The following is a 27,053-nucleotide window of genomic DNA, read 5'->3' on the forward strand; positions in this document are numbered from 1 at the left end:
GGAGCAACAGGCACAGAAAGCATCGAATTTCAAACTTGAACCCAGAGCTGCCCGGGTTGAGGCTGGCAGGTTAGCCTGTCATTTGGGATTTCTGGCTTTGGCCAGCTGGTGCACTAAAGCATTCAATCCTATGAAATCTTCAGCCACAGTCCAAAGAAATGCCAGCTATTCAGTACAGTCTATCATTCCATTTACTGTGTACGTATGTTGGGGGCAGGGATTAGGGCTAGGGCAGGGGTGGACCCGGTCCCAAGAAGGAAGGGATAAGTGAGATTGAGAAGTTCCTGCCAATGCCCTGCCTAGCTTAGTCCAACTTTCTTGCATCAATATTCCCTTTGCCCTGCAAACATCCACAGAGAGTGTGGAAATGCCACCTGGGAGGTATGTTCACAAATGTGTGCCTCTGGCAGAGTCATGAGAGTTCAGTGAAGAGCCAATGGTTTGGGTACTACCTCAATGAAGCGCAGTGGTCAGTCAGGGTGTGGTGCCCCAAAACCCATAGTCTCAACCTTTTTATTTGCATTCTTTGAGTCTTATCATTTAGGATTATGTAAAAATGACAGCTGCTTATAATTATTTGGAGGGCTGAGCTGCAATAATTAAAAACAGCTGCCTTTATCTTACCGCTACCAGACTTAACCCCGAGAGGTTGGGTCTACTGAACTTCAAAGAAGGAAGCAAGAAATAAAAGAAAACTCCACACATTACTAACAAATTTCTAGTGATTCATTTAAATGTATAACCAGTTATTCCAACAGCCTTCAAACCTTTAATTATCTTTTAAATATATATAATTTGGGACTGCTAATTAGATAGCAATTTAATGCTCTCATGGGGATTCAGATGCACTGTCTTTCTAAAATGTAAACTCCTGGAGGAATAATCACTGGCATTCAAATGACTGAATTCTTCAGTTATTCAAATGAGTGTGGGCATTTACACTGTTGGAATCATTTGAATATTGTGCTGTCAGACCCAGCTGTAGTTTTTACAGGGCTCTTCAATAGACTGAGCGTAAGGCTCCGTTTTCTCCCAGTCCAAGTCCAACCCTCTGGAGAGAAATAAGTCTGGGGGGCCCCGGGGAAGCCTAATATCACTCTAGCAACTCCGTCAAATCTCCTCTTTGATGCAGATGGCTCTGTGTTCCTATTTCAAGGAGGAACAAACTCCCCTGGAATTTATAGTTATGAAACTTTAATGCTCCCTTCCCAGGACTTCTCCATGCTGGTCGGCCTGCTATTGTCTGGGCAGTTAACATTTTAATTAATAACTCTCTCCCCGCAACAGGCTGCTGCAGATGGAAGAGAAGGTTTCACTCTGCCCTGAGCTTCCACTTCCTGTGTATTCCTACCCCCGTTGAGATGGTCCTTTAAATTATATAAAGATGTGAATCACATGGAGAAAGCAATCGATCAATTAGATGACATTGGGCAATGATAGAAGCCAGCTCTCCCATCTCAGCCTCACAACGTGGCTAGGGTTTGCATTCCTGAGCCGGGGCTAGTAGCTAGCAGCTGAGGCTCATTTCCCCCATGAGGGGAAGGAGGTGCAGACAAATCTATAGGAATTTTTAAGAGATCATTATTCAACACATTGCATGTAATTACATTTTGATGAGCTTTTTATTGCTAATTCATCATCCAAGATGGGGCACTGTAGATATGAAATTAATCTAGTAAAACAAAGGTCAGAGTGTGTCCAGTGAAAAGAATAGCTTTGTCCTCATCAAACCCTTCTGCCAAACAAGAAAGCAGCAGAGAATCCTATCTCTAAACCAAATTTCCTAAAATACCTTCTTGATTATTAACGCCAGAAAGCTAGTCTTCCCTGGTACTTCTAAGTGCAAATGCGGATTCTACAAGCAGGCTGGGGAGAGGTGAAAACATGTGCGGGGGCCTGAAATAGAATGGAAAATGTGCCTGATGCCATCAAAGGTCTGTGTGGGTGTAGAGAGAACTGTAGTTGAAACTCTAGTCTAGAGCAAAAAATTTTTGCGAAGGAATATCAGTCCACAGGTGTCTTGGCTTGAGTCCTCTCTGAAGAAGACCCTAAGACCGGGATTCAAGGGTTAGGTTTTTGCTTGAAATGGGGGTCCCAGGAAATGCCTAGAGGGACATGGCAAAATAACTCAGAGACAGAGAAGAGCAGGCAGCCAACACAGGTGCATCATGGAGCATCTTGTAGGCAATGGGAGCTGAATCCCACTGGGGACTTTGGAACTGGAGCAGGCATCTCAAGATATCCCTCCTGTGAGGTGGGAGTGCCCACTGGTCTCTGGTGGAGGGATGCTAATCCCGGCACATCTGGTCTGCTGCCCACCCGAGAGGAGTAATCTCTGGAAGACAGAGCAGGTCTTTAGCCAGTGCTGGCAGCTACAAGCCAGGCTGGTGTTTGTGGAAATGGGGAGAGCCAAGGGAACATAGGCAGGCATCAACAGCAACTGATTCGCTAAGCATGTGCCCAAACAGGAATTTATCAGTAAAGCCTCAAGTCACTCTCCCTGTCCTTTGGAAGTCTGTCCTAAATCTATTGACAGATTGTGGATGCGACAGACTGAACATTCCCATGCTTCGGGGGCTTTGCATACACTGTTCCCTCTGCCTGAACCAGTCTCCATAGTCTTGGCATGGCAATTTCTTTTTCTTCCTTCAGGGCTTTAGGGTGCAACTTAAAATGTCATCCCTAAGAAGGGTTCCCCCTGATCGTCCAACTAAGCGAGGCGCCTCTCCTTACTTTTTTTTGTTGTTGTTTTTTTTTCAGATCCTTGTTTCCTTTGGAGAGTTCATCCAAAATGTGTAAAACTTTGTTAACTTATGAGCTTCATAAAAACGTATCTTCTCCATGAGATTGCAAATACCAAATGAAGGGGAAAATATGCCTGTCTTGTTTCCTCACTTGATTCCCTAGCATCTAATAGAGTGCCAGGCACATGAGAGGTGTTTAATAAATACATGCCAGATGAGAAATGGAACAGTGGGAGGGAGGGAATGAGAGAGGGGGAGAGGAAGGGGAGGAAGGAGAAAAGAGGGAAGGAAAAAGAGAAGGAGGTAAGGTAAGGCAGGAAAGAGGGAGGGCTCCAGAAGCACCAGAATGAGCAAGTTACAATTACACATCCAGGTGCCTGAAAGGCTCTTTGCTGCTCCCAACTGTGCTGGACGGGGTCACACAATGTGACCTCAAGCTTACAGGCTGCCAACCAGCTCCCTGCAGCCTTCTCCAGCCATCCCTTCCACAGCTAGACACCACGTTGCTTTATAAATTCCATTTCTTTTCGGTATTTCTACTCTGGTGCTTAATAACAGACTGTCATCATGTGATCAATTTCCTATATGTAGATCTTTTCTCCCCATTTTATTTATTATTCCATTTCCTCTGCTAGGTATCTTACCAGGCTCTGGATATACAGAGTGAACAAAACACAATCTGTTCAGTGTTTCAGGTTGCTTGCAGTGAGGGGGCATATGTGTCAAGGTATTTCTATAATGTAGTGTAGTCCAAGTTCTAAGGTCTGAGCAAGAAGCCTGGTGGGATGAGAGAGAATTCTTTGGATGTAGGGGTGGGGTGGGGTGGAGAGGAAAGTTTTGTGGGGAGGGAGAGGGAAGAGGTACAGGCTGTGAGCTCCTTAAGAGGGGTCAGAGCCCCACACAGCTGTGGTTTTCAGACCTGGGGATCTCATGGGTATATCAGCCAGGCTACTCTGGTTGTGAGCAACAGATACCAACTATTAATCACTTAAATAAAAGGGATATTTAGAGAAGTGTAAATAAATAAACTGATAGAGGGTCTTTTGCTCTTGCCTTTTTCCTTCCTCCCTCCTTCCCTTCCCTTCCCTCCCTTCCTTCCTCTCTTGCTTCCTTTTCCTTTTCATTTTTCCTCTTTCTTTCTATTCTCTCTTCTTTCCTTTCTCCTTCCTCTCCTTTCTTAGCAGAGTAAGGACTTAAGAAAAAGAAACCTATCTACTCTCACCTTTGTATCAGTCAGGGCCCCAGCAGGAAGCACATGGCATAATCAAGCTGGCTAATTAAGGAAAGTTTAATAAAGAGGCTATTGTAACGGTGTGGGTCGGGTGCAGAAAACTACAAAACGTGGTGCGATACCCCGAGGCTAGAAGCGGTGGGGACCTTTTCTCCCACCCTGCATGAAGGGACAAAGGAAGGAGCAGTCATAGGAGCCCACAGAGAGAAAGCCGCGGAGCCGGGGAGGCGGTGTGGATTTCGATTGTGCGCAGTCAGTCCCAGAGGACACGGGGCTGAACAGACACCTACCCCACTCTCCTCTTCCCCTTTCTTGTGCACGTCGCCATGAGCAAACCCCACCCACAGCAGAGAGCAAAGAAGACACTGTTCCACATGGGTCGGCGTGCCCGGCAGAGAGCAGAGGGAAAGGGGAGAACTGCCTAGAGCAGCGGAGCGAGGCTCTCCAGCCTGACTTTCATTTTGCAAAAGAACCTTATGACACAGCTTCAGAATTAAGGGAAGTTCTTTAAACTGAATAGGTTTTATTTTATGAAAAATGACATTGTCCACAGTTATCTTTATTTAACCCCCTTAAGATTGACCCGTTTACTTTCTGACTGACTGACACAGTCCCTGGGCTAGGCAACAGTTAACCTCTCTTAGATAAGCACTAACACGCAGGATGCTTTGAGGAAATAAGGAGGCAAAGCATTCAAGCGTGCTCGGCATGGAGCCTGGTTCCTAAGTCCCTAGTAACAGTCGCATCTTTACTGCTAGTCCACGATCTGCTAAACTTCATCTATGCCCTAAGTGCTAAGCACACATCCAGTCACAGAACTTGGGGACCAAGAGGTTGTTGAGTTCTTGAGGCTCACAGAACAGAGTGTAGCTCCCCACCAGCAGAAATCCAGGCACCCCGTTAGCTTGCTTAATCCCCGAACTCAGGAGGTATAAGTGTTCCTAGCCGAAGGCTGCAATACTTCCCCTCGTGTCCAGACCAGGGCAGTTCAAACAGTGCCCTCAACAATTTCATCAAGAGGAAAGCATGCGAGGCTCTGTTTTCTCTTTTGCCAAATGATGTATTTCAAAAAGAACAGGCTCACTCTGTGGGGGTCACACAGTCTTGTTTATTTTTTCTCAGAGAACACACTCCTCTGAGCAGATACATTTACTAAGCATCCGTTAATTCTTTCTTTTAAACTAAACTGGATGGATTCAGACCAGGCCTAAGTTGGAGTCGCCTGGGCTCTCTCTGTTCAGGGAATGTGTGCTGGCAGGGACAGCATACTTGGGACCAGGCACATGGCGGTGCCCGGGCGCCACCTACTGGAGAGTCTCCTCCAGTTCATCAGCAGCCTGAATGGAGGACGAAGAAGCTGAGAAGTGATTTCAGCATTTGGAAGCCACAGAAAGGTTTGTAAATGATGCTAGCTCCCCCCAATACACCCTGACAGGCTGGGGCTAGCAGAATGTATGGCCTGAAGAAGTCTTGGAGAAGAGTGTGGGGCCCCTGCTGAGTGGGAAGAAATGTCTCCCAGAGTGGACTGGATGCACTTGTTATGCATGCCACCTCCTCTGGGAAGCCCTCCTGCATCACAAGGCTCCCCTGCTGGAGAAAAGCAGACATTTCTCCCATAATCCCATAGATCTTCTTGGCCCCTGTGCCTGTCAGGGAATTCTTGCTTTGCTCAGTGAGTTTCTTGTGCAGACATTCCTCTACTTGCTTCTACATCTCCATTAATTAGCATAGTGCTTGACTCAAGGAACATCTGATGATCAATTGTAGGCAAGCAGGAGGGCAGAGGGAGAGAGAGAAAGAAAGGAGGCATTGACCAATCGCATGTGCTTCAATTTCTGCACCTGACATAGCAAGGACGCAATAAATGTTTCACGAGTGAACGTGTGGCACCTGCACCTCTCATTTATTGTAGGAAATTGGTACCCAGACATTTAGTCATCAGCATCCATCAAACATCATCAAAATCATTCAACAGATATTTACTGACTACCTCCTCTATGCAGCAGCAAACTCCCAGGAATTCACAAGGGACAGTGCGGGGGGTGGGGAGGGGGGGAGGCTGAACACACAGACATTTCCCAAAAATGGTATGTGAACCAAGGAAACTAAAGCAGGGGACATGATGGGGGAGGGGAGGTGACAGAGGAGTGTGGCTCCTTTGGTCAGGGAGCAGGACACTTCTCTATAGGGGTGACATCTGCGATGAGACATGGAGGATGAGAACAAGCCAGTCACAGGTGGATCTGGGACAAGACTCCAGGTAGAGGGAAGAGCAGGCACAAGGATTTGAAGCAGGAAGATTTCTGAGGAATGGACAAAAGGACCAGAGTGTGGCTGGAGCCCAGGAGAGCGTTGTGGGCAGCCCCACAAGCTCAGGAAGGTCTAGCGAGGCGCTGGGATCATGGCCAGGAGTTTGGGGTTTACTCGAAATGCCAAGAGAAGCCACACTGTGTCCAGTTGGACGTGTGGATGGGTGATGTCAGGGAGGGGTCCAGAAAAAGCCACTGGTGGTGGCTACACCCACAACCCACACCTGTTAAACTAAAAAGAACCCTTGGCATTTGCATTGAGAAGTCGTGGATAGGAAAAAAAGATGAAAGAAAATTAATTGAAGTATTGTTGGTCTAAGAATGATGCACAAAAGAAGACTATAAGATGTGTGGGATGGAAGCAAGCCCTTACATAATTAAGGATCTGCATATAAAAATCATATTTAAACATCACATCAAAAAAACAAACTTCAAATCGAATTTTTTTGAAATTGTATAGTCTCCTCCCATGGCCCATTGCTTGAGCCAAGTCACTGGACTTTGATAAGGATTCTAACAATGCCCCTACCTTTCAAGCTCCCATTTAAACTGGTGTTTGATATGCACTGTCTACTTAACATTTAACATACATTTACAGGTACCCATAGGAATGTCCACTCAATCCACATGAGAGGAGTATGGTATAAGAATATTTATTAGCATGTCCATGTGTCTGTCAATCTGTGTATTCAATGACCTTCTGCAAGGGTCTATCTGTAACCCAAAGGGCAACAGCAAAAGGGCATGGAAAAGTGAATCAACATTTAAAGTGGGGCAGGGACAATCAAAGAATGACAAAGAAAAGGCTGGTGACATTAGATAGAGCTCAGGCTGTGGAAAGCCAGTGGCTGGAATGGCAACAACATGGAATCCCAGAGGGAGTCAGAGATTCTGTAATAGGTTAGGAAGATGACATAGTTATCTGCAGAATTTGAGCTCTTCAAAGAGTTAACCGGAGTTTCACAGAACAACAGAAATGGTTTGGGTGTCTGAACATTCTGAATTAGGAAACCTGACAGCTCAGGCTCACCCGATGTGGCTAATGCTTCCTGCTCATTGGCTTGTGCCCCACAGTTTGGTTTAGGAAATCTACATGATTTAGGACTGAACCCACGTTGCTGAAATAGATAGAGATGTGCGACCAAACCAGGGAGGTCATCTGCCCCGGCCACTGACTTGTGCCCTGAATTGTGGACAACTCCCTACTTTCACTCCCAGAGAGGCCACAGCCTGGGAGGGAGGGGCCATGGCTACAATGGAGGAGGCTAAGAAGCCACCAGCTGTTTGGACAGACTCCCAGGATGGAAAAGTGAGGGGTGGTGGTGGTGGCGAAGTTTGTTCTAATCCACTTAGGAAAGAGGAGGTCCTACAGTCAATCCATTTTCCCTAGAAGGGTCCAAAGTGTCTGGTCACACTCTAGACTTGTGCTGTTACACGTGACTCTGGAGCACCTGAAATGTGGCCAGTCACAACTGAATATGCTGTGGGTGTGGAATATACACTGGATTTCAAAGATTAGCATGAAAAAAATGTAAAAAATCTCATTAATATTTATATTGATTGTATGGTGAAACAATGTGCCTTTGGATTTATTGGTTTAAATAAAATATATTCTTAAACTGAATCTTCACCTGTTTCTTTTTTACTTTTTTAGACATGACTAGTAGAAAATTTTAAATTTCATAGACATCGTATGTTTATGGCTCACATTATATTCTTACTGGACGGTGCCAGTCTAGACAGATTCTAACTATAATCATCCAGTGGCGACCCTGTTATTCATCCGTGTGGCTGCAGAGACCAGGCCGCATGGTCACGCCCACCCTCCAACCATACTGCCTCCCATCTCCTGAAGAATCAACCAATGTAACAGTGAATTTGGCATTTCCGGGTCACCTCGCCACCTTATCGCTGGGTGCCTCAACTTCCTGTAGCGACATGGGGATATTTGCCTTTGTCACAGAGAACCCTGGCTCCTCGGCCTGACACTCACAGTTGCTACAATCGACTCCAGGGAACTTCTCGCCTCATCTTCCACACACACCCTTCCCTGAGCCTCTGGGCCTTTGCATGGCACCTATATCCTAGGCTTGCTATTAAATGAGTTAACGATTAAAAGCTTTAACACACGTAAAGCACTTCAAACAGTGCCTGTCACATAAAAAGAAATCAAAGAATGTTAAAAGAATATGCTAAGACCAACAATAACAAACAAACATACAAAAATGCATCTTCCCTGGTAGTGTCTATAGTTACTTATACTCCCTAAGTATTCGATCTTATCCATCATATTAGATTTTGAGTTCTCTGAGATGGGGCACATCTCTGTAACCACTCTGAGCAGCTTGCTCAGGCCTAGCCCATAGTGGACATTCAGCAAATAGTGAAGGAATAAACGAAGATTTCTCTCCACTAGTACCACTTCCTATCTCATCCACTACCACATCCAATGGCCCATGTGACAGGCAAATTTTCATCCAGAATAGAAACCCGCCAGCATCCTTCCCCATCTTCTGGGCTTACAGACAGAACAAACAGTTTTTGGCAGATGTCAACATGGGCTTCGTGGAAACAAGTCCTAGATTTTGCCTGCCTCAGGCTCCTCTGTGGAGCCCTGCCTGTCCTGTGGCTTCTGGAAGGGGGCCTTCTTTGTATTCTTTTGGTGATTTGACCAGGCCCACATTCCAGGCTTCCTTGGGGAAGGAAATCAACTCACATGTCCCTTTCTTCTAAAACACAGCAGGATATGGATCACCAAAATATATTTAAAAAAAAATCAGATCATGCTAAAGGTGGCACCTTTCCAGTCTTATCTCCTTTGATGCCGTTTGACAAAAGAAAAAGGGACATATTCAGGGTTCCACATTTTAAGAAAAATTCATAAAGTTCTCAAAGACATGGGAAGAATAAAGTATGAAAGAAATCAATCTAGACAGTAACTATAAGTAACTATACTTTGAAAGATTTTTATCCTGAATGTTAAAGACTGGTAGAGACTAAGAAAAAATTTCCAGATGTTTAGTAACTACTCGAAAAGCATTCCTCAAGGTCAGGCTTGAATCCCTCTTGCTGTCGTCCCATTCTCCCCCAGAGACTAGATACTGGCCCCCAGCCCCGAGAGGCCCCCAGCCTACTAGAAGACAGCTACACCAGCCTCCAGTCTGACACGGGGGACCCAGCACACCAGGCACCAGGCAAATGTTGAATCAGTGTCAGTCTACCAGAAGTAGCAAGGTGGTGGCAAAGATAGAGTCAAGGTTGAGAAACACTTGGGGAGAGGCTAAGGGTAGTCCGATTATCAACAGAAAAGTATTACGTTAGCAGTTTTGTCAATTAAATCAAAGCATGTCTGCTGAGTAAGGACCCTGCATCTGAGCTGTTTTTGGAGACACTTCATGATTCATACCCAAATCATACAAGATTAAAGAAAATACTGGATAAAATCAAGGCAAACATTAAGTTTCAGGGGAAAGATTTTATTGGACAAATTAGAAAAATATTGGTATTATGCTTCAGAGAAACCCACCTCTTTCTTCTGGCTGCAGGGGCAGAAACAATCTCAGTGGTAGATGGAGAGAGGATATGAGTTTTTAAGTGAGCTTGTTTCATCCTCTCGCACTGGCCATAACCCCACACTCACACCCAAGGTGCTAAGCTGGCAGCCTTGGCCAAAACTGAGGGGAACGTGCCTTTATAATAAAGATTTGATTATGTAGCTGGGCTTGGGAGAAGGCGAGCAGATCTGCATGAGGATTCCCTGCCTGAATCCTCAGCTAGCTAAGGTAGCTGCTGGCAGCCGGCTGTCCTTAGCAATGCATGAGGCTGCGTCATGTCCGGTGCAGGCACCAGGTTTCCAGGGGAAACTCCCAAATTACATTATCCCAAAGGGCTCAAAGTAAGTGAATGTGAGAACAGTGGCTTTGGAGGATCCCTTAATTCACTCATCTCCAGGTTCCCTACTATGTGCTGAGTGGTAGTGAAAGGGAGGGAGAGAAAAAGTTTTCTGCTTTTGTTGTTCAAGTGAATGAAACAGAGATGAACAAATGTACACGCCACAGTCAGGAGTATTCCATCCATGTTGATCAACTCTTAACTATCATTCTTCAGTTACTGTAGCTTCTAGTATTATTCTTACTGCTTCTTTAAAAACAAACAACACCGATTCCCTCACATGGTAGGGCTCACCGAGAACCTTACAGTACAGTTGCTGTCTGTCTTCTAGACCGGAGTTGGCCAAGAAAACTGAGAATGCGTATGTGTGTATGTGCTGTGTGTATATGGTGACAGAGAGAGACAGAGACAGAAGGGGAGGTGAGAGACAGACAAGCACAAACAGGTTTAGCCAAGGTTTCACCGACTAAGTTGATGGCAGATTGAAATTAGAATTGCATGCAGATTGCATGATTTCAAGGACTCAGTATCTGTTCACTCCTGTGTGTGTGTGTACATGATCCCTCATCAATGTTTATCACACTAATCTGAACCAACTGAATAATCAAAAAGTGTCCCTTAGGTCCTCCGTAAGCATCCACCACCACCACATCCTACCGACCTTTATGGCAGCTGAACTCAGAACAATCGAGCCAGGATAGCACAAACAGGGCATTGGGTTAACATCCACTGTCCACATGGTGTCCTCGGGCCTGCTCTGTCACACGAGGCTCTTTGCTGGCATTATTCCATTTACTCTGACAATCAAGTGGTGACTTACACACTATGGTTATGGCAGCATTACAAGAGAAAATGATGCGAGAGAGGCTGTGTGACTTGCCCAAAGTCACACAGCTGGGATGTGGCAGGACTAGGAGTCAAGGGTGACTTGTATGTGACCGAAGTCAATTTCCTTCCACTTCAATGCTGTCTTTTTCCCAGGAAGAAAATAGAAAACTCAAGGCACAGTCAATATCCACTTATTGACCACATTCAGATGGGTCAGTTCATGTAATTCTCAATGGTGGGCATCACTCCAAACCTTTTCTAAAGATCTTAAGGCATTAGAGTCAGAGGCAGATAAAGGCATGGCCATTTCTTATGTTCTTATCACAGATCAACAGCAAAATGATTCATCTGGTTTGGATTCTCACAGATGAGATATGGGGCATTTGTTTGGGCCATCCCATTTATGGGAACTTGACCAAGGCTACCACTTTTGGTGAAATCATTCAGTAAGTTTCAACAGTGAGAACAGAAACGACTTGTATCTGTGAGTATTTGCACTGTCAGGAGATGATCGGTGTTGAGTGGTTGGCCTGTTTTTCTAAAAGCCTTTCGGTTGTCCTCTCAGGGACTACGGCTCTGGAAAGTGCATCAGATGAATTATTTGCAGAAAGACCATTTTCTGCATGACCAGATGATATAAAAGATCAGAAAGACGTGAGTTGACTGTGCAGATGGGAGGGCTCATTTCCACTGCGGCAGAAAGAGGGAAAGTACCTTGGTGACTTCTGACATCTGGTTCCATTTCATTCCTTCTTTAAAAGCTGATAAATAGGAAGCTAATTCACTTACTGGCAGAAGATCCAGGTTTGATTGTTTCATTTACTCTGTTCTACTCCAAACTTGGAATAAATAAGCACTAAGAGCCCAGACTCAGCTCCTACCAAACATAACTCCTGCCACTCCCAACAGACAACCCCAACTGGGTAGCCTGGAAATGAGTAAAGTGCAAAGTTTCTGCACTTAACTATGTTTTTAGACTTAAATGTCCTTAAAAAGTATGTAGCTTTTTCAATCAGACTTTTAGTAATTCTTAGTTACGTCTGGAGTTATACACCTAGTTAACACAATGCTTTTCTGATAAAAAGATGGTTGAAATCAAATATTACCATAATTCCCATCTTAAAGCATGCATATGGGATCCACATGATGTGGCCATGACTCCATTAATACCAGGGCGATTAGAGCAAAGTTGGATGATGATGGAGTCCAAACATGAACTTTTTCTAAACAATGATTCAAGCGAGATGTAAACTGGTCCCCACAATGCTTCTCCAATAAACATTTGCATAGCAGGCACTGCCGTTATTTTCTAATTTCGATGAAAGAGAAAAAGGTGTGTGGGGTGGATGGGTATCTGTGAATGCGTGCGCGCGTGCGTGTGTGTGTGTGTGTGTGTGTGTGTGGCTATAGAAAACAACCTACACTTTCTTAACTTTCGAAAGCAGAATTTACTGTATTACTCTTTATACTCCTATATATTCTTTAAAATTAGTGAAATATACACAGACCAAAAGCGGATGTCCTTTTTTTCAACACGCTGCACCCAATCCAGGAATAGCAAACACATGGCACACACACTACCAACACCCCTCCAGCGTCCACATTGTGACTGTCAGAGGACCCGGGCCTCCTATTTGACAAGCCTGGCTGCCCTTCAGAATCCTCCTCAGCACCGTGCTCTCGGCAACCTCTCCCTAAGGATCAGGGTGGACAATGTTACCACAAACTGTCCTAACCCTAACTCTAACCCCACCTACCTCAGAAAAAGTGAAAACGATGCTGAAAGAAGGTCAAGTCAGTCACATATCAGGTCACCAAACAATGCTACTGGATATGGCTTAGGTAGGAAATGGAGAAAATCTCAACTGTTTCAATCAAACAGAAAAGGTATTATTGAATCCCTTCAACGCAGGAAGCACTGGGTTTAGGCAATGTAATCTGGGGGCAAATCCCAGGGATTCTGGGTCTAAATTGTTGTATCAAATGTAACTTGCAATAAGTTGGTCTCCAGTTAGAGCATGAGAGACAATTCGTTATATAAAGGTATATATTATTATATGTTTCAAGCGGTCAAGAGTTTTAAAAAAAATCCATATGTTGGTAGATGTGAAATAAATAAGTATGTATAGATATATATGGATTTATGTATAAAAACATAATAGTAAATGTGTTTACCCAGCATTCTTTATATATTATGCGTCAAAATACTAGTTATAAACTTAAAACAAACTTTAGGAGACAATATTGTGAAATGAACTTTTAAAGTAAAAACTGCTACAAAGTGTCATCACTGAAAAACTGAAGAAAATCTTAAAATCATGAAAGGGGAAACACAGAAGTATTTCTCTTACCAGTGGTCTCAGTTCTGGATGCGTCAGGATATATCCATTATTTGTGATTGCAAAGGCATAACCGTGAATCCCTAACTGTAAGAGGAAGCGAGAAAGAAACCTTCATTAGCTTGCTCCCTGGTGAATTCACAAAGCATGAAGCAGCCCGACATTTAGTAATTTACAGCTTAAACTTGGCATTCATAACCCTTATCAGTACAACATTTCATTAAAATGAATGCAAGGCACTGATCCTTGACATTTGGTGGAAATGAAGACCTGTCACAGGATAAGCTCGGCAAATAGCACAATTTAAAATGTCATATCCCCATGTTGGCACCCAAAGGCCTTACTTTGATTTATTTAAAACAAAAACAATTACATTTTTTTTTTTAAAAAAAAAAAAAGAGAAAGTGGCTAATGTTTCTGGAAAGACCCCGTATCTAAGTGAACTGAATTCTATCAACCTGAGTGCTTTCTCTCTACCTGAGAAAAGAAAAGAGTGGGCTTCACTGATTCCCATCTAGGCTTCCACGATTCTACATCCCTTGGGCCATCTCAAGCCTGCACTCTCCCAGGCAGTCATTTTTTATAATTCTTCAAGGATAAAAATGACCCCCACCCCCCAGCACATATAGGAGCTTGCCAACCCCTTTTATATCCTTTCGTCTTTAAATTGTGAGGCTGCCAAGCTTTTCCATGCATGCTTCCATCGACACAAAGCCTGGGTAATATTCTATACAGAACCTCACTTAATTTATGTTTTCTGACTAAATGGGACTATGGGAAATAGTTTGAGAGCAATGAAATGTTTTATTAGCTTTAAAAAGTATGTAATCAAATTTAACACTGCACTTATTTAAATAATAATCCCGGCTTTTTGACAATATTTCTATTACACAGTTGACTGCACCCATTGGCTACAATAAATTTACCTACAAATCATTCATGTATTAAAATGGCCTCTGGCATACAACCCATACTGATCTCTCTCTCTGAAGAAAGAAAATGTAACCCACTATTGCCAGAAAACTGAAAGAGGAGAAGAAAAAAAACCTCTATTTTTTCAGACGAGTTATTTCATATATCTGAGCCCTCACCGTTACTTTTCTTTAAAATTCTCCGCTGCTCACATTCTCGAATATGATACTATTAAATGATCCAGACAACAGAGTTTATAAACCAAGAATGGCCCTGTCTGCTTCTCAGCTTAATGTCAAGGAGATGTGAAATTAACTTCAGAGAATTTAACACCGACAATTAAAAGTTTCCCTTGCATTACATAAAGCAAATATGCACGTGGTAGTCAAGGGCAACAGACATTTTCTCCTGGCGTTACCTTGCACAGCAAGTTTTAATAAGAGTCTACTTGACTCTAATGATAAAAGTATATTTCATTATGCTGTGAAAGATAAACCAGAGATTTCCTATCCTTTGAGATGGATATCGTCTCTTTCATCTTGTCTCTTGGAAAAATGTCAGACGCAGTCAACACTGCATTAATTACCATTATTATGTCCCAGTTTAATACAAACTGGAGGGGTCAAAAAGGACTTGGAGAGTTTGACTTTTTCCATTAAAGGCAAAAGTGGTATTTGATTGGAAATTCGAACTCAAAATTAAACCAAACAAATGACATTTTATAGTCAGCTAATATAGTCAGTGCCTTCTAATGTACATTATTACTTCAGTTCTTGGTTTGCTTATGTGAAGTGATACTCAAAAGAAGGTAGAACTCCTTGCACATACTCCTTAATGTCCTTTACTTTTCCTGTATAACACTTATCAAAATAATAATATTCGATTATTTGTGAGCTGGATTGTAAGTAATCGAAGCATCAGTCAAGGCTTTTAATTATTAAATGCCTGTCTCCACATCAGAATATAAGTTCCATGATGGCCGAGGTCATGCCATGTGGTTAAAAACATGTGGAAGGGTGGTTGGGATGGAGGGAAGAGGAGTAGGGAAAGGAGAAAGAAGTAAAGGAAGCAGGAGACAATAAAATGAATTGAATTGAGCACGGATCCTACAAAGCTAGCTGAAACTCTCTGCTTCTTCCCCTGGAATGCAGAAGCTGAGCTGACCTTCCCACCCAATGTCCTACGCTCGTTGTTGAACGGCCGTCTCTGCTTCCTTGTTGCCCATTTATGCCTTATCCTACTAGAATCTCCCTGTGCTGCACCTCCCACCACCCACCCGGCAAGATGCCACCAGAATTCCTTTCTCTACAGTTGCCAGTGGCCTCCTAACTGGCAAACTCTATAGAAAGCTCTCTCTTTAATCTTCCTGGTTGTATTAGCCAACTGCCCTCTCTTCCTTTACACTTACTATTCCCTCAGCTTCCAGGCCCCATAGTCACAGATTTGCTCCTTTCCATAAGATTGTCATCTTCCATCCACTGCTCAAGCACTCATTTTTCCAAAGTTTCTATCCCAGTGCCCCTCCTCTGCTTTCGTGCTCTCTCCCCTCGTAAGTTCAGCAGCCACTTGAAGGCTGTTGATCTGATGTGTGCTCCAACCTTGGCCTGTCCCCACAGTGGCAGATCCAAGTATCCAACTGTGGGTCGGTCATCTCTACCTGGATATCCCTCAGGCATCCCAGCCTCACCCAGTCCATTGTGGTGGCTCTTTCCCTTGGTGCTGCTCTTCTTTCTCTGTCGCTGGCACCACTACCCACCCACACTCCCAAGTTAGGCACGAGAGCATCATTCTTAGACTTGTTTCTCTCTTTCATCTCCAACTTCTTGATCCAAGGAATCACTAATGTTTCTTACAGAAATTACTCAGATTCAACTCTGCTTCCCCCCTACTATCCATGTAGGTTTCATGTAACGAACTTCCACAATGATCCTAACTGTTCTTCCTGCGTCAGAGCCTGACCCCAAAAAAGTCATCCTGCAGACTGATCAAAGTAACTCTGGCCCTGTTGCTCCCCTATGTAAAATCCACGCAAGGCCTCATTCATGTGTAAGAAAATCCGTGGGCCTGTCTCTCAGGTCTCCTCGGGGTCTGGCCCCTACCTAAGTACCCAGCCCTACACCTCCTTCTGCTCATTGCCTCTCAGGCCACATGGCAGAAACAACAGCCCCCCTGCAGTTTTCCCTCCCATCAAGACCTTTACTCACACAGTACCAGCTGCCTAGAGCACCGCTCATGCCCATCTCTTTCGGGCTAATTCTCACGCATGCTATAAGCTCAGCCTCTGGGTGACTGCATATAAAAAAGTCTCTCCTGATCCTCCCCAGTTGTTTACTTCTTTCCATACCCTGTTTTCCATAACCCCCTGAGAATTTTTCCATTACTATCTTCATTGTTATGCATGAAAGTGCTGCACCTAACTTTCTCACCTCTCAACCCAGCTGGTTCTCTTTCCCTCCTGTGCCCTAAATAAGGCAGTACTTCGCCCATCAGAACAGGCTCTTTGTGGGGAAGGAGCCATCTTACTCATCTTTGATTTCTACAATCCCTAACATAATGTCTGGCACATGGCAGGTGCTCTGGTTAAGGTCTGTGTTTATATAAGACATTCTTCACTTTACCCAAATATTTTCTACTTCGTCTTTAAAATCTGAACTAAAATAAATATTAAATATGTGCCAAAAAGGAGAAGCTGATTTGCTATGGCAGGTGCATAGTCAGTCCTTCTCAAGGCTGTACCTGAGAAAGACTTCACGACGTTCAGAAACTACCTGGTTAAATTCCTTCCCGGGAGAACACCCTGACAAAATAACATCAGAATTTTTTGTTGTTTGGTTGGCGACTTATGGATATACCTGATGTAGGTGCAAGAAGAGAAACTCTGAGCAAATCTCAAAACACATTCTGTGGCTGAATCTCTCAGAAAACCAAAAGCTTATTATATGACAATGTCCAACATTTGTTTTTGGCCACAAATCAATATACTGATGAAATCTCCAATTTTTATTTCATCTGAAATAGAACCAGTCTTCCTGTCCATTCTAATGTGCAGTCCCGTGGAGTAATAGAGAACAGATCGGACACCAGGCGTTCCAGCACTTGGGGCTGCCAAGGGGGCCTTCATCCTGAAGCACGCTCTCCCGGAGGCCAGGAGCCTCGTGATCCAACAGCCAGGAAGGAGGTGCTTCCCTTCCAAGTGCGGGGGCTTTGGGCTAATGAAGTGAACCCAATTATACAATGGCTTGTTACCTTAACAGAGGCTGTGGTGTCTGGAAATTATTGCTGGGGTGTCTGGAATTCTTAATAAAAATTACAGGAAGTCTGATTACTTGTGGGAAAATCTATGAAGCTAAGGGTAAAGAAAGAATTCTATCTTCTGGGAAAACCCCAAGAGCCAAGCGCTGACTCATCTTTACAAGGTGTTAATCAGGAGGGAAAGGTGTGATCCGCACTCTGCTCCCTGGAGCTCCCCTCTCCTGGGTGAGACAGGCCTGTTCGGCCATGGCTGTCCCTGGCTGACATGGGCACCTCTTCCCAAGGCATTCTGCGGGAACCAGAAGTGGAATGACTTAGGTATGACATACCTGTGTCTCTGGTAGCCAGCCTGACCCTTGGGAAAGCATATAACAGATGTACCTGTATTTCAGGCACTGCTGGTTAATCTTCTGTAGCTGATCTTTCTCTATTCTCTTGTTACATTTTGTTTCATTCATTGTTAACTATGTGAGTTGTGCCGAGAAAGTTATTTCAAGTTTCCTCAAGTGAAAACGGGGCCAAGTTGTACCCGTTTCATGGGAGCATAATAAAGATTCAATGGGAATAGTGCATATAAAGCACTTTAGCACACCAAACACCCAGTAAAAAGTTCAATAAATGTTTTATTGTTTTATTTCATTTTAACTATTACTATTATTCATAGTATTTTATCTATTATTTCAATTATGATTATTATTATTGTCATTTATCGTCCCTAATAGCTTTAGGGTAATAAATAGCAGCTAAAATCATAGCTTGATAGCTGTAAAACTTGGCGAGATATTTAAATTTTCTGTGCCTCAGTTTCTGTAGCTGTAAAATAGGGTAATGGCAGTGTCTACCTATTATTAAGTATGATAATGTGATAAAGAGCCTAATACTTTGTCTGGTAGAGGAAGTTTTGAGAAACAGACTCACAGGGTAATTGTTATCAGTTTCATACTACATTCCGACTTTGACTTATTGGGCATATATCAAGTGGTGGTCCTGTACTTGGGTTTCTACATCTTCTCATATGAAATAAGAGGCTTGAGAATTGTTTAGAAACATTCAAGGTAGTATGCCCTTCCTTAAACAATAAGGCAGCAATTCTGGCCATGTAGATCTGAGGATTTCAATAAAATAAAGTCTACTATCGAGGAAGCTCAAATCCCTATCTTCTCCCCTATGCTTTCAATCTCTAGGCAGCTACACAGTTTACAGAACTTGATTATGTGGGTTTGGATCAACTAGATGTCCTATCGGGCCTCTGGAAACTTAACCCTAACTGTAAAAGCAGCCTTGGGGTGGATGAGGCTGGTTGTCAGGGCCTCGGGTGGCAGTTGGAAGAAGGAATCTTAATAAACCCAAATAGGTGAGTTCTTTTCTTTTTTCTTCTTTTTTTCTTTTTGTGAGGCAACCCTTGGTCAACCTCACAGATTGCAAGGACCTTGTCAGTTTATAATCCCTAATTTTTTTTTATTTTTTTATGCCTACAGCACGTGGTCTTCCTAGGTGGTCTCCCATCCAAGTAATAACCAGGCCCGACCCTACTTAGCTTCCGAGATCAGACAGGATCAGGCTTGTTCAGGGTGGCACAGTTGTAAATGAGAGTTCTTTTGCTAAGGAGGCCAACTTTTGTGAGTCCAGACATCTGATTTTAGCTTAGAGTTCATTTCCTCTTTGTTGTGTGACTTTTGGACCTGACAGGAAGCGCTGGGAATAGTCAAACCCTCTGGGGACTTTTGAGAAATCTGGGTTGACAGGTGGGGGTGCAGCATGGGTTTATGGATGATGATGGTGGCGCAGATGCTCAGAGCTGAGGGGAGCCCCAGAAGGCAGGGGTTCCTACCACCCCAGGATAAATAATCCCCACCCCATGTTCCTCACTCCCCAGCCATCCATCATCTTCTCATGGACTTTGTTTTGCTTTCTTAGGAAAAACGAAGTGTAGAACAAGATAATTTTAGGTGGCATATGGGCCCACTATGAAGCTTACTAGCAAGAACCATTTATTGAGAATTAGCCCTTTTAAATTTTCTTCCATCCGGAAGTTTCCATTTAGTATAGCTTTAACACTTGCTTTTAATAATACCTTAAAAAAAGAGAACAGATCTCAAGTTCAGAACCTTAGATTATCAAGCAATCATTTAATGCTATTATTTAGTTTTTATTATTTTTTTCTACAATTATCCTGTATACTGGCAAATAAAACTGATTTTTCTTTTAAAATGGTGCTATGGTGTTTCCTATTAAAATCTAGTTAAGTGAAGAAAGTTTTGAGTTGATTTATAAATGAAGTATTAAGTAAATAATGATACAGATGGTATATGAACATGGCAACGAATCATGAAGTGGTATGTGAATGGCTTAAATGTGTTGTAAGCATGAGGGTCTAGGAGTTACATAGTCCTGGTTCAAATCACACTCACCACTTCCTACTTATGTGGCCCTGAGCTCTATGAACATATGCCCTATGAACTTGAGTTTCCCTGTGAGTGGAGTAGACATAACAGCACTACCTGAAGATTTGCTAACATGATGTGGGTAATGGACTTTGCACAGTGTTGAGGACCTGGCAAATATTATCTGCTAATGCTGAACCACGAGGTACCTGTCTTGTACCACAAAACGGTACTTTTTTCAAACAGCCATTTTCTACACCTCTTGTTCTGTATCCAACCCCCTGAGGGCTGACCTGATAATTTTTGTTGCAGCCATCTGGTTAGTTGATTGCCTTGGACAAGAGTTTACTATAACTCCTGGTGACTGGCTGATCTGTTCTCTTGCTCTTACCTCTATTAAAAGGTGGGCCTGTCCTTGTCAACAAACTTAAGAATCCTGCCTCACACACATGACCTTGTATCATAAGCCTTTCCCCATGCCTTTCAAAATTCTTGGAAAACCTCATTTTTAAAGTTGGCTGAGGATCCCAGAATGTGGTTGCCCAGTCATTCAGTTAACTCATAATTGTAGTGGGTATTCTAGGTTCGCAAAGGTTCAGCAAATGTTACGCCCCCAGGTGCTTGAACCTGGGATGGGAAAGGTGCCAACAGCTCTCTGCAGGCTCCTCCTGTATGAAGGAGGGCTGTGGGTACCAGGAGGCTGCAGGTGACACCTGTCCCCTTGACCAGTGTGATATCATTGCTCCTGGTTAATGAATAATGGTCAATCCTTCACACAAGTCTATGAGCAGGTTCTACTGTTTTAACCATTGGGCGAAAGAGGAATCAAGGGTTTGAGAGATCTGTCCATACCTAAGCTCTTCAGCAACAGAAGCAAGACCCTGTGTGTATCCTCCTCCAGAGCACCAACCCTCGCCTCCTCCCACTGAGGCCCAGGAAGGCCCATATGCCTCTCCCAACTGTGGTCAAATAGGCTCAGCACATTGGGAAAGGAGGTGGTAAGGAAGGAGGCTCTGCCAGCCAGCCAAGTCTCTCATACTCCAGGCTCGGAGAGGCTTGCCTCACTCCACATGGGAGCAGAGGGAGCCCTCATCAGTCTAATGTGGGCCCGAAATGAAGACAAGTGAGCCAGTCTGCTTGGTGCTAGGGGAAGAGGGGACAGGTCTGGTTTCAATCCTTGTGCAGTCAGGGGAACCATGCCAGTCCAGTGAACTCCTCTTAGGACTGGGAGCTGGGGCTGCTCTCTGTCCTCTCGTGTACTCCCACACTCACACATCCACGGAGATAGCTCTTGGGCAGTTCCGCATGGCTGTGATGGGGCTTGAGGGGTCTTTACTCTTCCTACCTTTTGATTTGCTTTTCTGAGGAGCCCCACTAGGGAACAGGTGAGTACTTTCTGTGTGGAGCTCAGGGACACTCTGGGCCATCTTTTTAAAAGGTGAACTTAGTCATGTCACTTCCCCTGGCTAACCTGTGCATCAGAAAAATATAATGATCACATCTCAACTCACAAATTCACATGTGATTGTTCAGGCTGAGGTTAGAGGAGATATTTAAGAAAAACAGTGAGTCGATATAAATAAAAAGGACCTGTTCAGGGACTGCGCAGGTGGCATAAAAACGATGCAATGAGTTATGATAGTAGTAAGTGAAATAGTGAAGTTAGAACAGCATTGCTTGAAAGGAAGTGGGGGTGAAGTCTGACTTTGGTGGAAACCGGTCTCCTGGTATGCTCTGATTTCATTAAAGTGCTTATTTAACCACAGTAGCACACCTCAAACAATCAGAGAACATAAATATGCCAATGGACCACGAAATGGCTACTGCCACCATGTTACCTTCATGGTAACTTGCCACCCCTCTGCGATCAGCCCAGGAGGCAGTACAATCGGTCAGCTTCGGGTGGTGCTTGTGTTGTGCTCACCTGCCCCAGACAAGGCAGACACCAATCCATAGACCACTGGGAAGTTGGGTGGAAGTTAGGATGCTTGTTCTCATGGAAACCAGAGTAGGTCTGGCTGAAGGTGGCACTGGGACAGCCCATGAGAGCTACTGTCCCCAATTGTACAACTAAATATATCAAAGGAGTAGAGCAGTGCTGGGAACACAGTGTGGGCCAGGTAAAGGGGAAAGCAGGACACCCTGCTCCCTGATGCAGGGCTGGCCTCACATACAAAGCTGGGTTCAGCATTTCCACACCCCTTTCTGAGTCCCTTCCATCCCGTGTTCCTTTTCGATAGGCCCCATGTTTTTTGATGCCCCTTATGTTGTTCTAAACTCCCAAAGCAGTGGCCTACCAAGGCCTGCTCTCTCTTTTTTCTTCTAAAATTACCTACTTTACCCCCTCGATAATGTTCAGAGTTAAAAAAAAAAAAAAAAAACTTACAATTCTCTTAGTGCCATGGATTTTAATTTAGCATTAGGAAAAGAAAACCAAGATAGAAGGAATACTCGTTCAGTAGAGTCACAGACTATTTTTCTTTGTGCCTCATTGGGTTTCTGCTAAGAAATAACAGATTTTAGAGGGTCCTTAGGCAGGGGTGAGTCAGAATTGGCTTAGAAGATAATCAGACAAGTTAGATCTGTGTAGACCTGCACAGACTTGTGTAGACTTCTACAGACCCACAAAAACCTCGTAGGCATGCACAGACCCACTGGATCTGCCCATACTGTTACTGTTCTATCAAAAAAACAGAAAAGAGCCTTCTAAAAAGAGAGTAAAGAGAGTAGAAAGGCCTCTTTGTGTTTTTATCGTTACTATGGCAGGTTGTGAAATCATCTTGGACATTTGGCGCTTGACTATTAATAAGTCATGCAGTACCTTGTATTTGGGGATGGTTTTCAGAAGTTCCTTCACTGGGACATCTGTGCCAACCACGCCCAAAAGAATGCCCTTCGATCGCTGTTGAAAATAAACATTCAACAATAACAATAACAGTAAGTTAATTTGGTACAGAAAAAACAGACTCTTATGAGACGCCACATACCATAGATCACTGTTTGGTACCTTCTACAAACTCATAGAGATTGAGGATTAACCCAGATCCAGGAGGAATCCTATTCTATTCCCCACCTCCATGCAAAATATTACTAGACAAGAATGGTAGCTTCTCAGGCCAAACAATAGTAACCACAACTCTAAACATACCCATACCAAGACAGCACAATTCTCTTCTGTCCCTTAAAGTAAAGAATTGATGTGCAGAAGCACTAAAGTGTCAGCAGCTAAGGACTCTGATCATTAATCAGTTTCTCTTATGGAAGCTTTCCACAGGAAAGACTTATAGTGTGTTAACTGCTTTCTCAATTTACACTGCCATCTGGTGCCCAGGAGAGAGAGACTAAGTAGCCAGAGAAAGAAGAAATAATCCTAACATTTTTAGCAGCCAGTTGGAACCAAGAACTAAGGGGAAAGAATAGGCCTCCAGGGTCCTGGTTTCCAGGGTCAGTGTGATATGCTGAAACTTTTCCATGTCAGAAATGCCTTCCAGAAGAAGCTACAAATTGCTGCTGTCTGTTATTTTCCCACAGTTCAAGTCCACCCAGAACCTGAGAACGTAACCTTATTCGGAAACAGGATCTTTGCAGGTTTAAAAGGATCTTGAGGGGAAATCAACCTTATTCGGAAACAGGATCTTATTCGGAAACAGGATCTTTGCAGGTTTAAAAGGATCTTGAGGGGAAATCATCCTGGATTCAGGATGAGCCCTATATCCAAAAATTGATGTCCTTCTAAGAAGAGGAGAGGACAGCGAGACACACGACAGAAGAAGGCCATGTGAAGACTGAGTCAAAGATTGGAGTTAGGCTGCCAGAAGCCAGGGGAATTCTGAGGCCACTGGAAGAGGCAAGAAAGGAGTCCTCCCTAGAGCCTTCGGAGGAGGCATGGCCCTGCCGACACCTTGATTTTGGACTTCTAGCCTCTGGAATTGTAAGAATAAACTTCTATTGTTTTAAGCCGCCTTGTCTGTGGCATTTTGTTAGCACAGCCCTAAGAAACTAATACAAGGCTGGTAACTATAAATCGGAGAATTGTCCTCCACCATAATTGAGGATTCTCTCTGGGGTTTTCTTTCCTCTGGTCATTTAACACTTACATTTGGGAAAAGTGCTGCACACTGTAAAATGATGCCTGCTTGAATTCCTCTCACCTGTGCTTGATTTCACGTTCTAACAGCACGATTAAACATGAAGAAAAATTATATACCCTCTATCCTTGAAAGAGAGAGAGAGAGAGAGAGACAGAGAGAAGAGAAGAGAAGAGAAAAGAAAAGAAAAGGCAAAGAAAGGTAAAGGCAAAGAAAGGTAGGTCACCAGAGCTTGAGTTAGAAGGGGTCTCAGAAAATAATCCACCTAGCATCAAGCAGGAAGCACAGCCCCTGTACTCACGGTTTCGTTCTGCTTACTGAACACAGGCATGGCGACTGTGGACAAGGCTCTGATCGTCGGCATCGGCAAGCTAGGCAGAGAGAGAAAAGCCAGTTACCCAAGGATGATCTGGAAACCGCAGGGCTGGAGGTCATCTCCCTTGTTTGTTGCATCCTTTCCTGACCAGAGGCCACTGGGACTAGACCAGTGCCCACTCAAGCCTTTAGCCTAGGAGGAAACGCACCATCTCTTCACCCTGACTTATAGATGAGGGTCCCGGCCCCTGGCTGGGGAAACAAAGGCAGTAGCCATCAGTCATTCTAGCTGATGTGTTCACTGCATTCAGCCCTTTTGGTTCAAATAAAGCCTTGTTGGATATTAATGATTCATTTAATTTTATTCACACAGATTGATTTCACAATTTTAATTTGCAGACATTTATGTTCAATATGTGCAATGTTAATGCTTCTGCTTAATCTGAAAATTGAGGATCCGAAAACAAGACTTTAAAGGGTTTTATGAGTTGTTCCTGCTGAAAACAGTATAATCTGGAAACATGTATTTTCCCCAATGTAGCTGTCAAGACCTTTTTGAACCTCTACAGATCTTTGCATGCCAGTCTCAGATGGAAAACAAACAAACAAATAAACAAAAATACAAATATAACTTGATTGTCTGATCCCTAAAATAACTGATAAGAAGCTGAAGGCTCCTAGAAGGACAATCCTTGAAATATGGCACATAATACACTTCTGTAACCATTTGAATTACATACAAATGCATTGAGACCCACCATCACATCTGCTTTTCACAGTGTTGGGAAACAGGCAGGAATCCCTACTTTGTCTCAATAATAAATGGGGAAAGAGAGTTCTGGAGCACAGGAGACTTTGGTCCAAGACAAACCTGGTCCTAATTCTCAGTTTTAAATCTTTATTACCAGCATTAGCTAAGCGTCCATGTCCTCAGATAAAGTAATGCCAATAATTCTCCATCATCATTGCCATGAAGATTAAATGTGAAACTACCCAGTATGGTACCTGGAATATAAAGGTGCTCAAAGGATGCTAGTTTCCTTTCCCTGTCTTCAAGGTCACATGGCTAGTAAGTAGCATTTGAGGCTTGAATGGGCTATGAAACCAGAAAGTATCCCTCTCCCACCAGACGTACCATGCTAATTTTGGTTCCTATCAGCAGTCCATTTGCCATCAGTCTTGATCTTCCAGTAGATTCTTTGAGCTATAGGGCCTCACTACTCATAATGTGGCACATGGAATAGCATCACCTGCAGCACCTGAGTGCATTAGAAATGCATAATCCCAAGCCTCACTTCAGGCTCTCTGATTCTTTAGTTTAATAATTAGTATGCATATTCAAATTTGAGAAGCACTGTTATAGAGCAATCCTTTCCACCATCGATAATCATGATAGGTAAAGAGAAGCTTGCAGCAATTGGGAAAAACTCTTAACAGGAATAGAGGGGGCCATCTTTTTATTAGCTTTACATCTGTATCAAGATGGGCCTATATTCCCCCAAGATAAACAAAACGAGGCAAAAATCTCATGGTCTCTCAAGACTGGGGATTCATGGTGTGATGGTTAATTTTCTGTTTCAACTTGGCTAGGCCATGATGCTGAGTTACTTGATCAAACATGAGTCTAGATGTTGTTGTGAACAACTTTTTAAATGCGATTAACATTTAAATCAGTAGACTTTGATAAAGCAGATTACCCTCTCTAATGTGGGTATGTCTTATTTAATCAGTTCAAGGTCTTAATAGAAGAAACAGACCCCCTAAGGAAGAAGGAAGTCTGCTTCTAGGCTGCCTTCAGACTCAAGATGGCAACATCACCTCTTCCTGGATTTCCTGCCTGCCTATGGACTTCAGATGTGTCAGCCCTCACAATTCTACAATTCTGTGAGGCAATTCCTCAAAATAAAGTACTCCCTCCCCCCCTCAATAAACATACACAGAAAAAATATAGATAAAATATACATGTATACATCTCCTACGGTTCTGTTTTTCTGGAGAACCCTTACTAACACCCTTTGGGTGTTAGAGTAAGTTAAAAAAACTTTATCACAATATTAATAACTAAATAAGATTAACTATGAGATGATGTTGACAGTTATCATTGCCAGGAACCAAGCCAACCAGTTTGTGAAAACATGGTTCCAACATCTTGCTAAAATCCTTAAAATATAATATGGCTGTCATTGAGGGCATGCAAGGCCATTTACAAAGGCAGAACCAACCTACGGTAAACATCTCTCTCAGAATCAGAAATCTTCTCATATTTTGACTCTTTATGTAATCCTTAATGCTATAAAGAAAACTGATTTGAACTGATCCATAACCCTGTGTGACTTCCACTCTGCAACTTAAATTTCAAGCGATTCCAACATGCATCATGAATGAAATCAAAACATACCATTGACAATAATGAGAAATGAAGATTTTTTTCTGCAACCGGTAAAAATCAATTATAAATCACTGGTCATTGTTCTGGCACAAATGCAAGATCATGAGAAACTAACTTCCAAATATTAAGCCAAAATATAGTGTCGACTCCACTCAGGAGCTAATGCCAAATATAATTACCGCATCATCACCTAAAAAAAACATACCATAATATTGCATTTGTACTGAAACAACTCATTTGTAATCAGCCCCAGGTAAACAGAGGAAATGCAGTGAGCTCAGTCTAGACACTACGCTATGAGCTCACTAGTCCTCTCCTAGGGGCAGTTCTGGCCCAGATTTGGACTGTCTTGGCCAGAACCCTAACATGTA

At 43.3% G+C, this 27,053-nt stretch overlaps 1 protein-coding gene and 1 pseudogene across 1 annotated transcript in view; both read right to left on the reverse strand.

Annotated features, from left to right (window-relative positions):
• LOC105304362 (voltage-dependent calcium channel subunit alpha-2/delta-3-like) overlaps positions 1–27,053 on the reverse strand; it is a 676,581-nt gene that overhangs the window by 23,957 nt on the left and 625,571 nt on the right. Inside the window, exons 14-17 of the mRNA XM_023522298.1 lie at positions 26,862–26,872; positions 24,280–24,349; positions 22,712–22,792; positions 13,355–13,429 (exon numbers count right to left, since the gene is read on the reverse strand). Coding sequence (XP_023378066.1) covers positions 13,355–13,429; positions 22,712–22,792; positions 24,280–24,349; positions 26,862–26,872 — 237 coding nt within the window. The remainder of the gene's footprint in view (positions 1–13,354; positions 13,430–22,711; positions 22,793–24,279; positions 24,350–26,861; positions 26,873–27,053) is intronic.
• Positions 18,976–19,094, reverse strand: LOC111730879 (annotated as a pseudogene).

This window comes from Pteropus vampyrus, unplaced genomic scaffold, assembly GCF_000151845.1.
Source record: "Pteropus vampyrus isolate Shadow unplaced genomic scaffold, Pvam_2.0 Scaffold337, whole genome shotgun sequence".
Classification (NCBI taxonomy): Eukaryota; Metazoa; Chordata; class Mammalia; order Chiroptera; family Pteropodidae; genus Pteropus; species Pteropus vampyrus.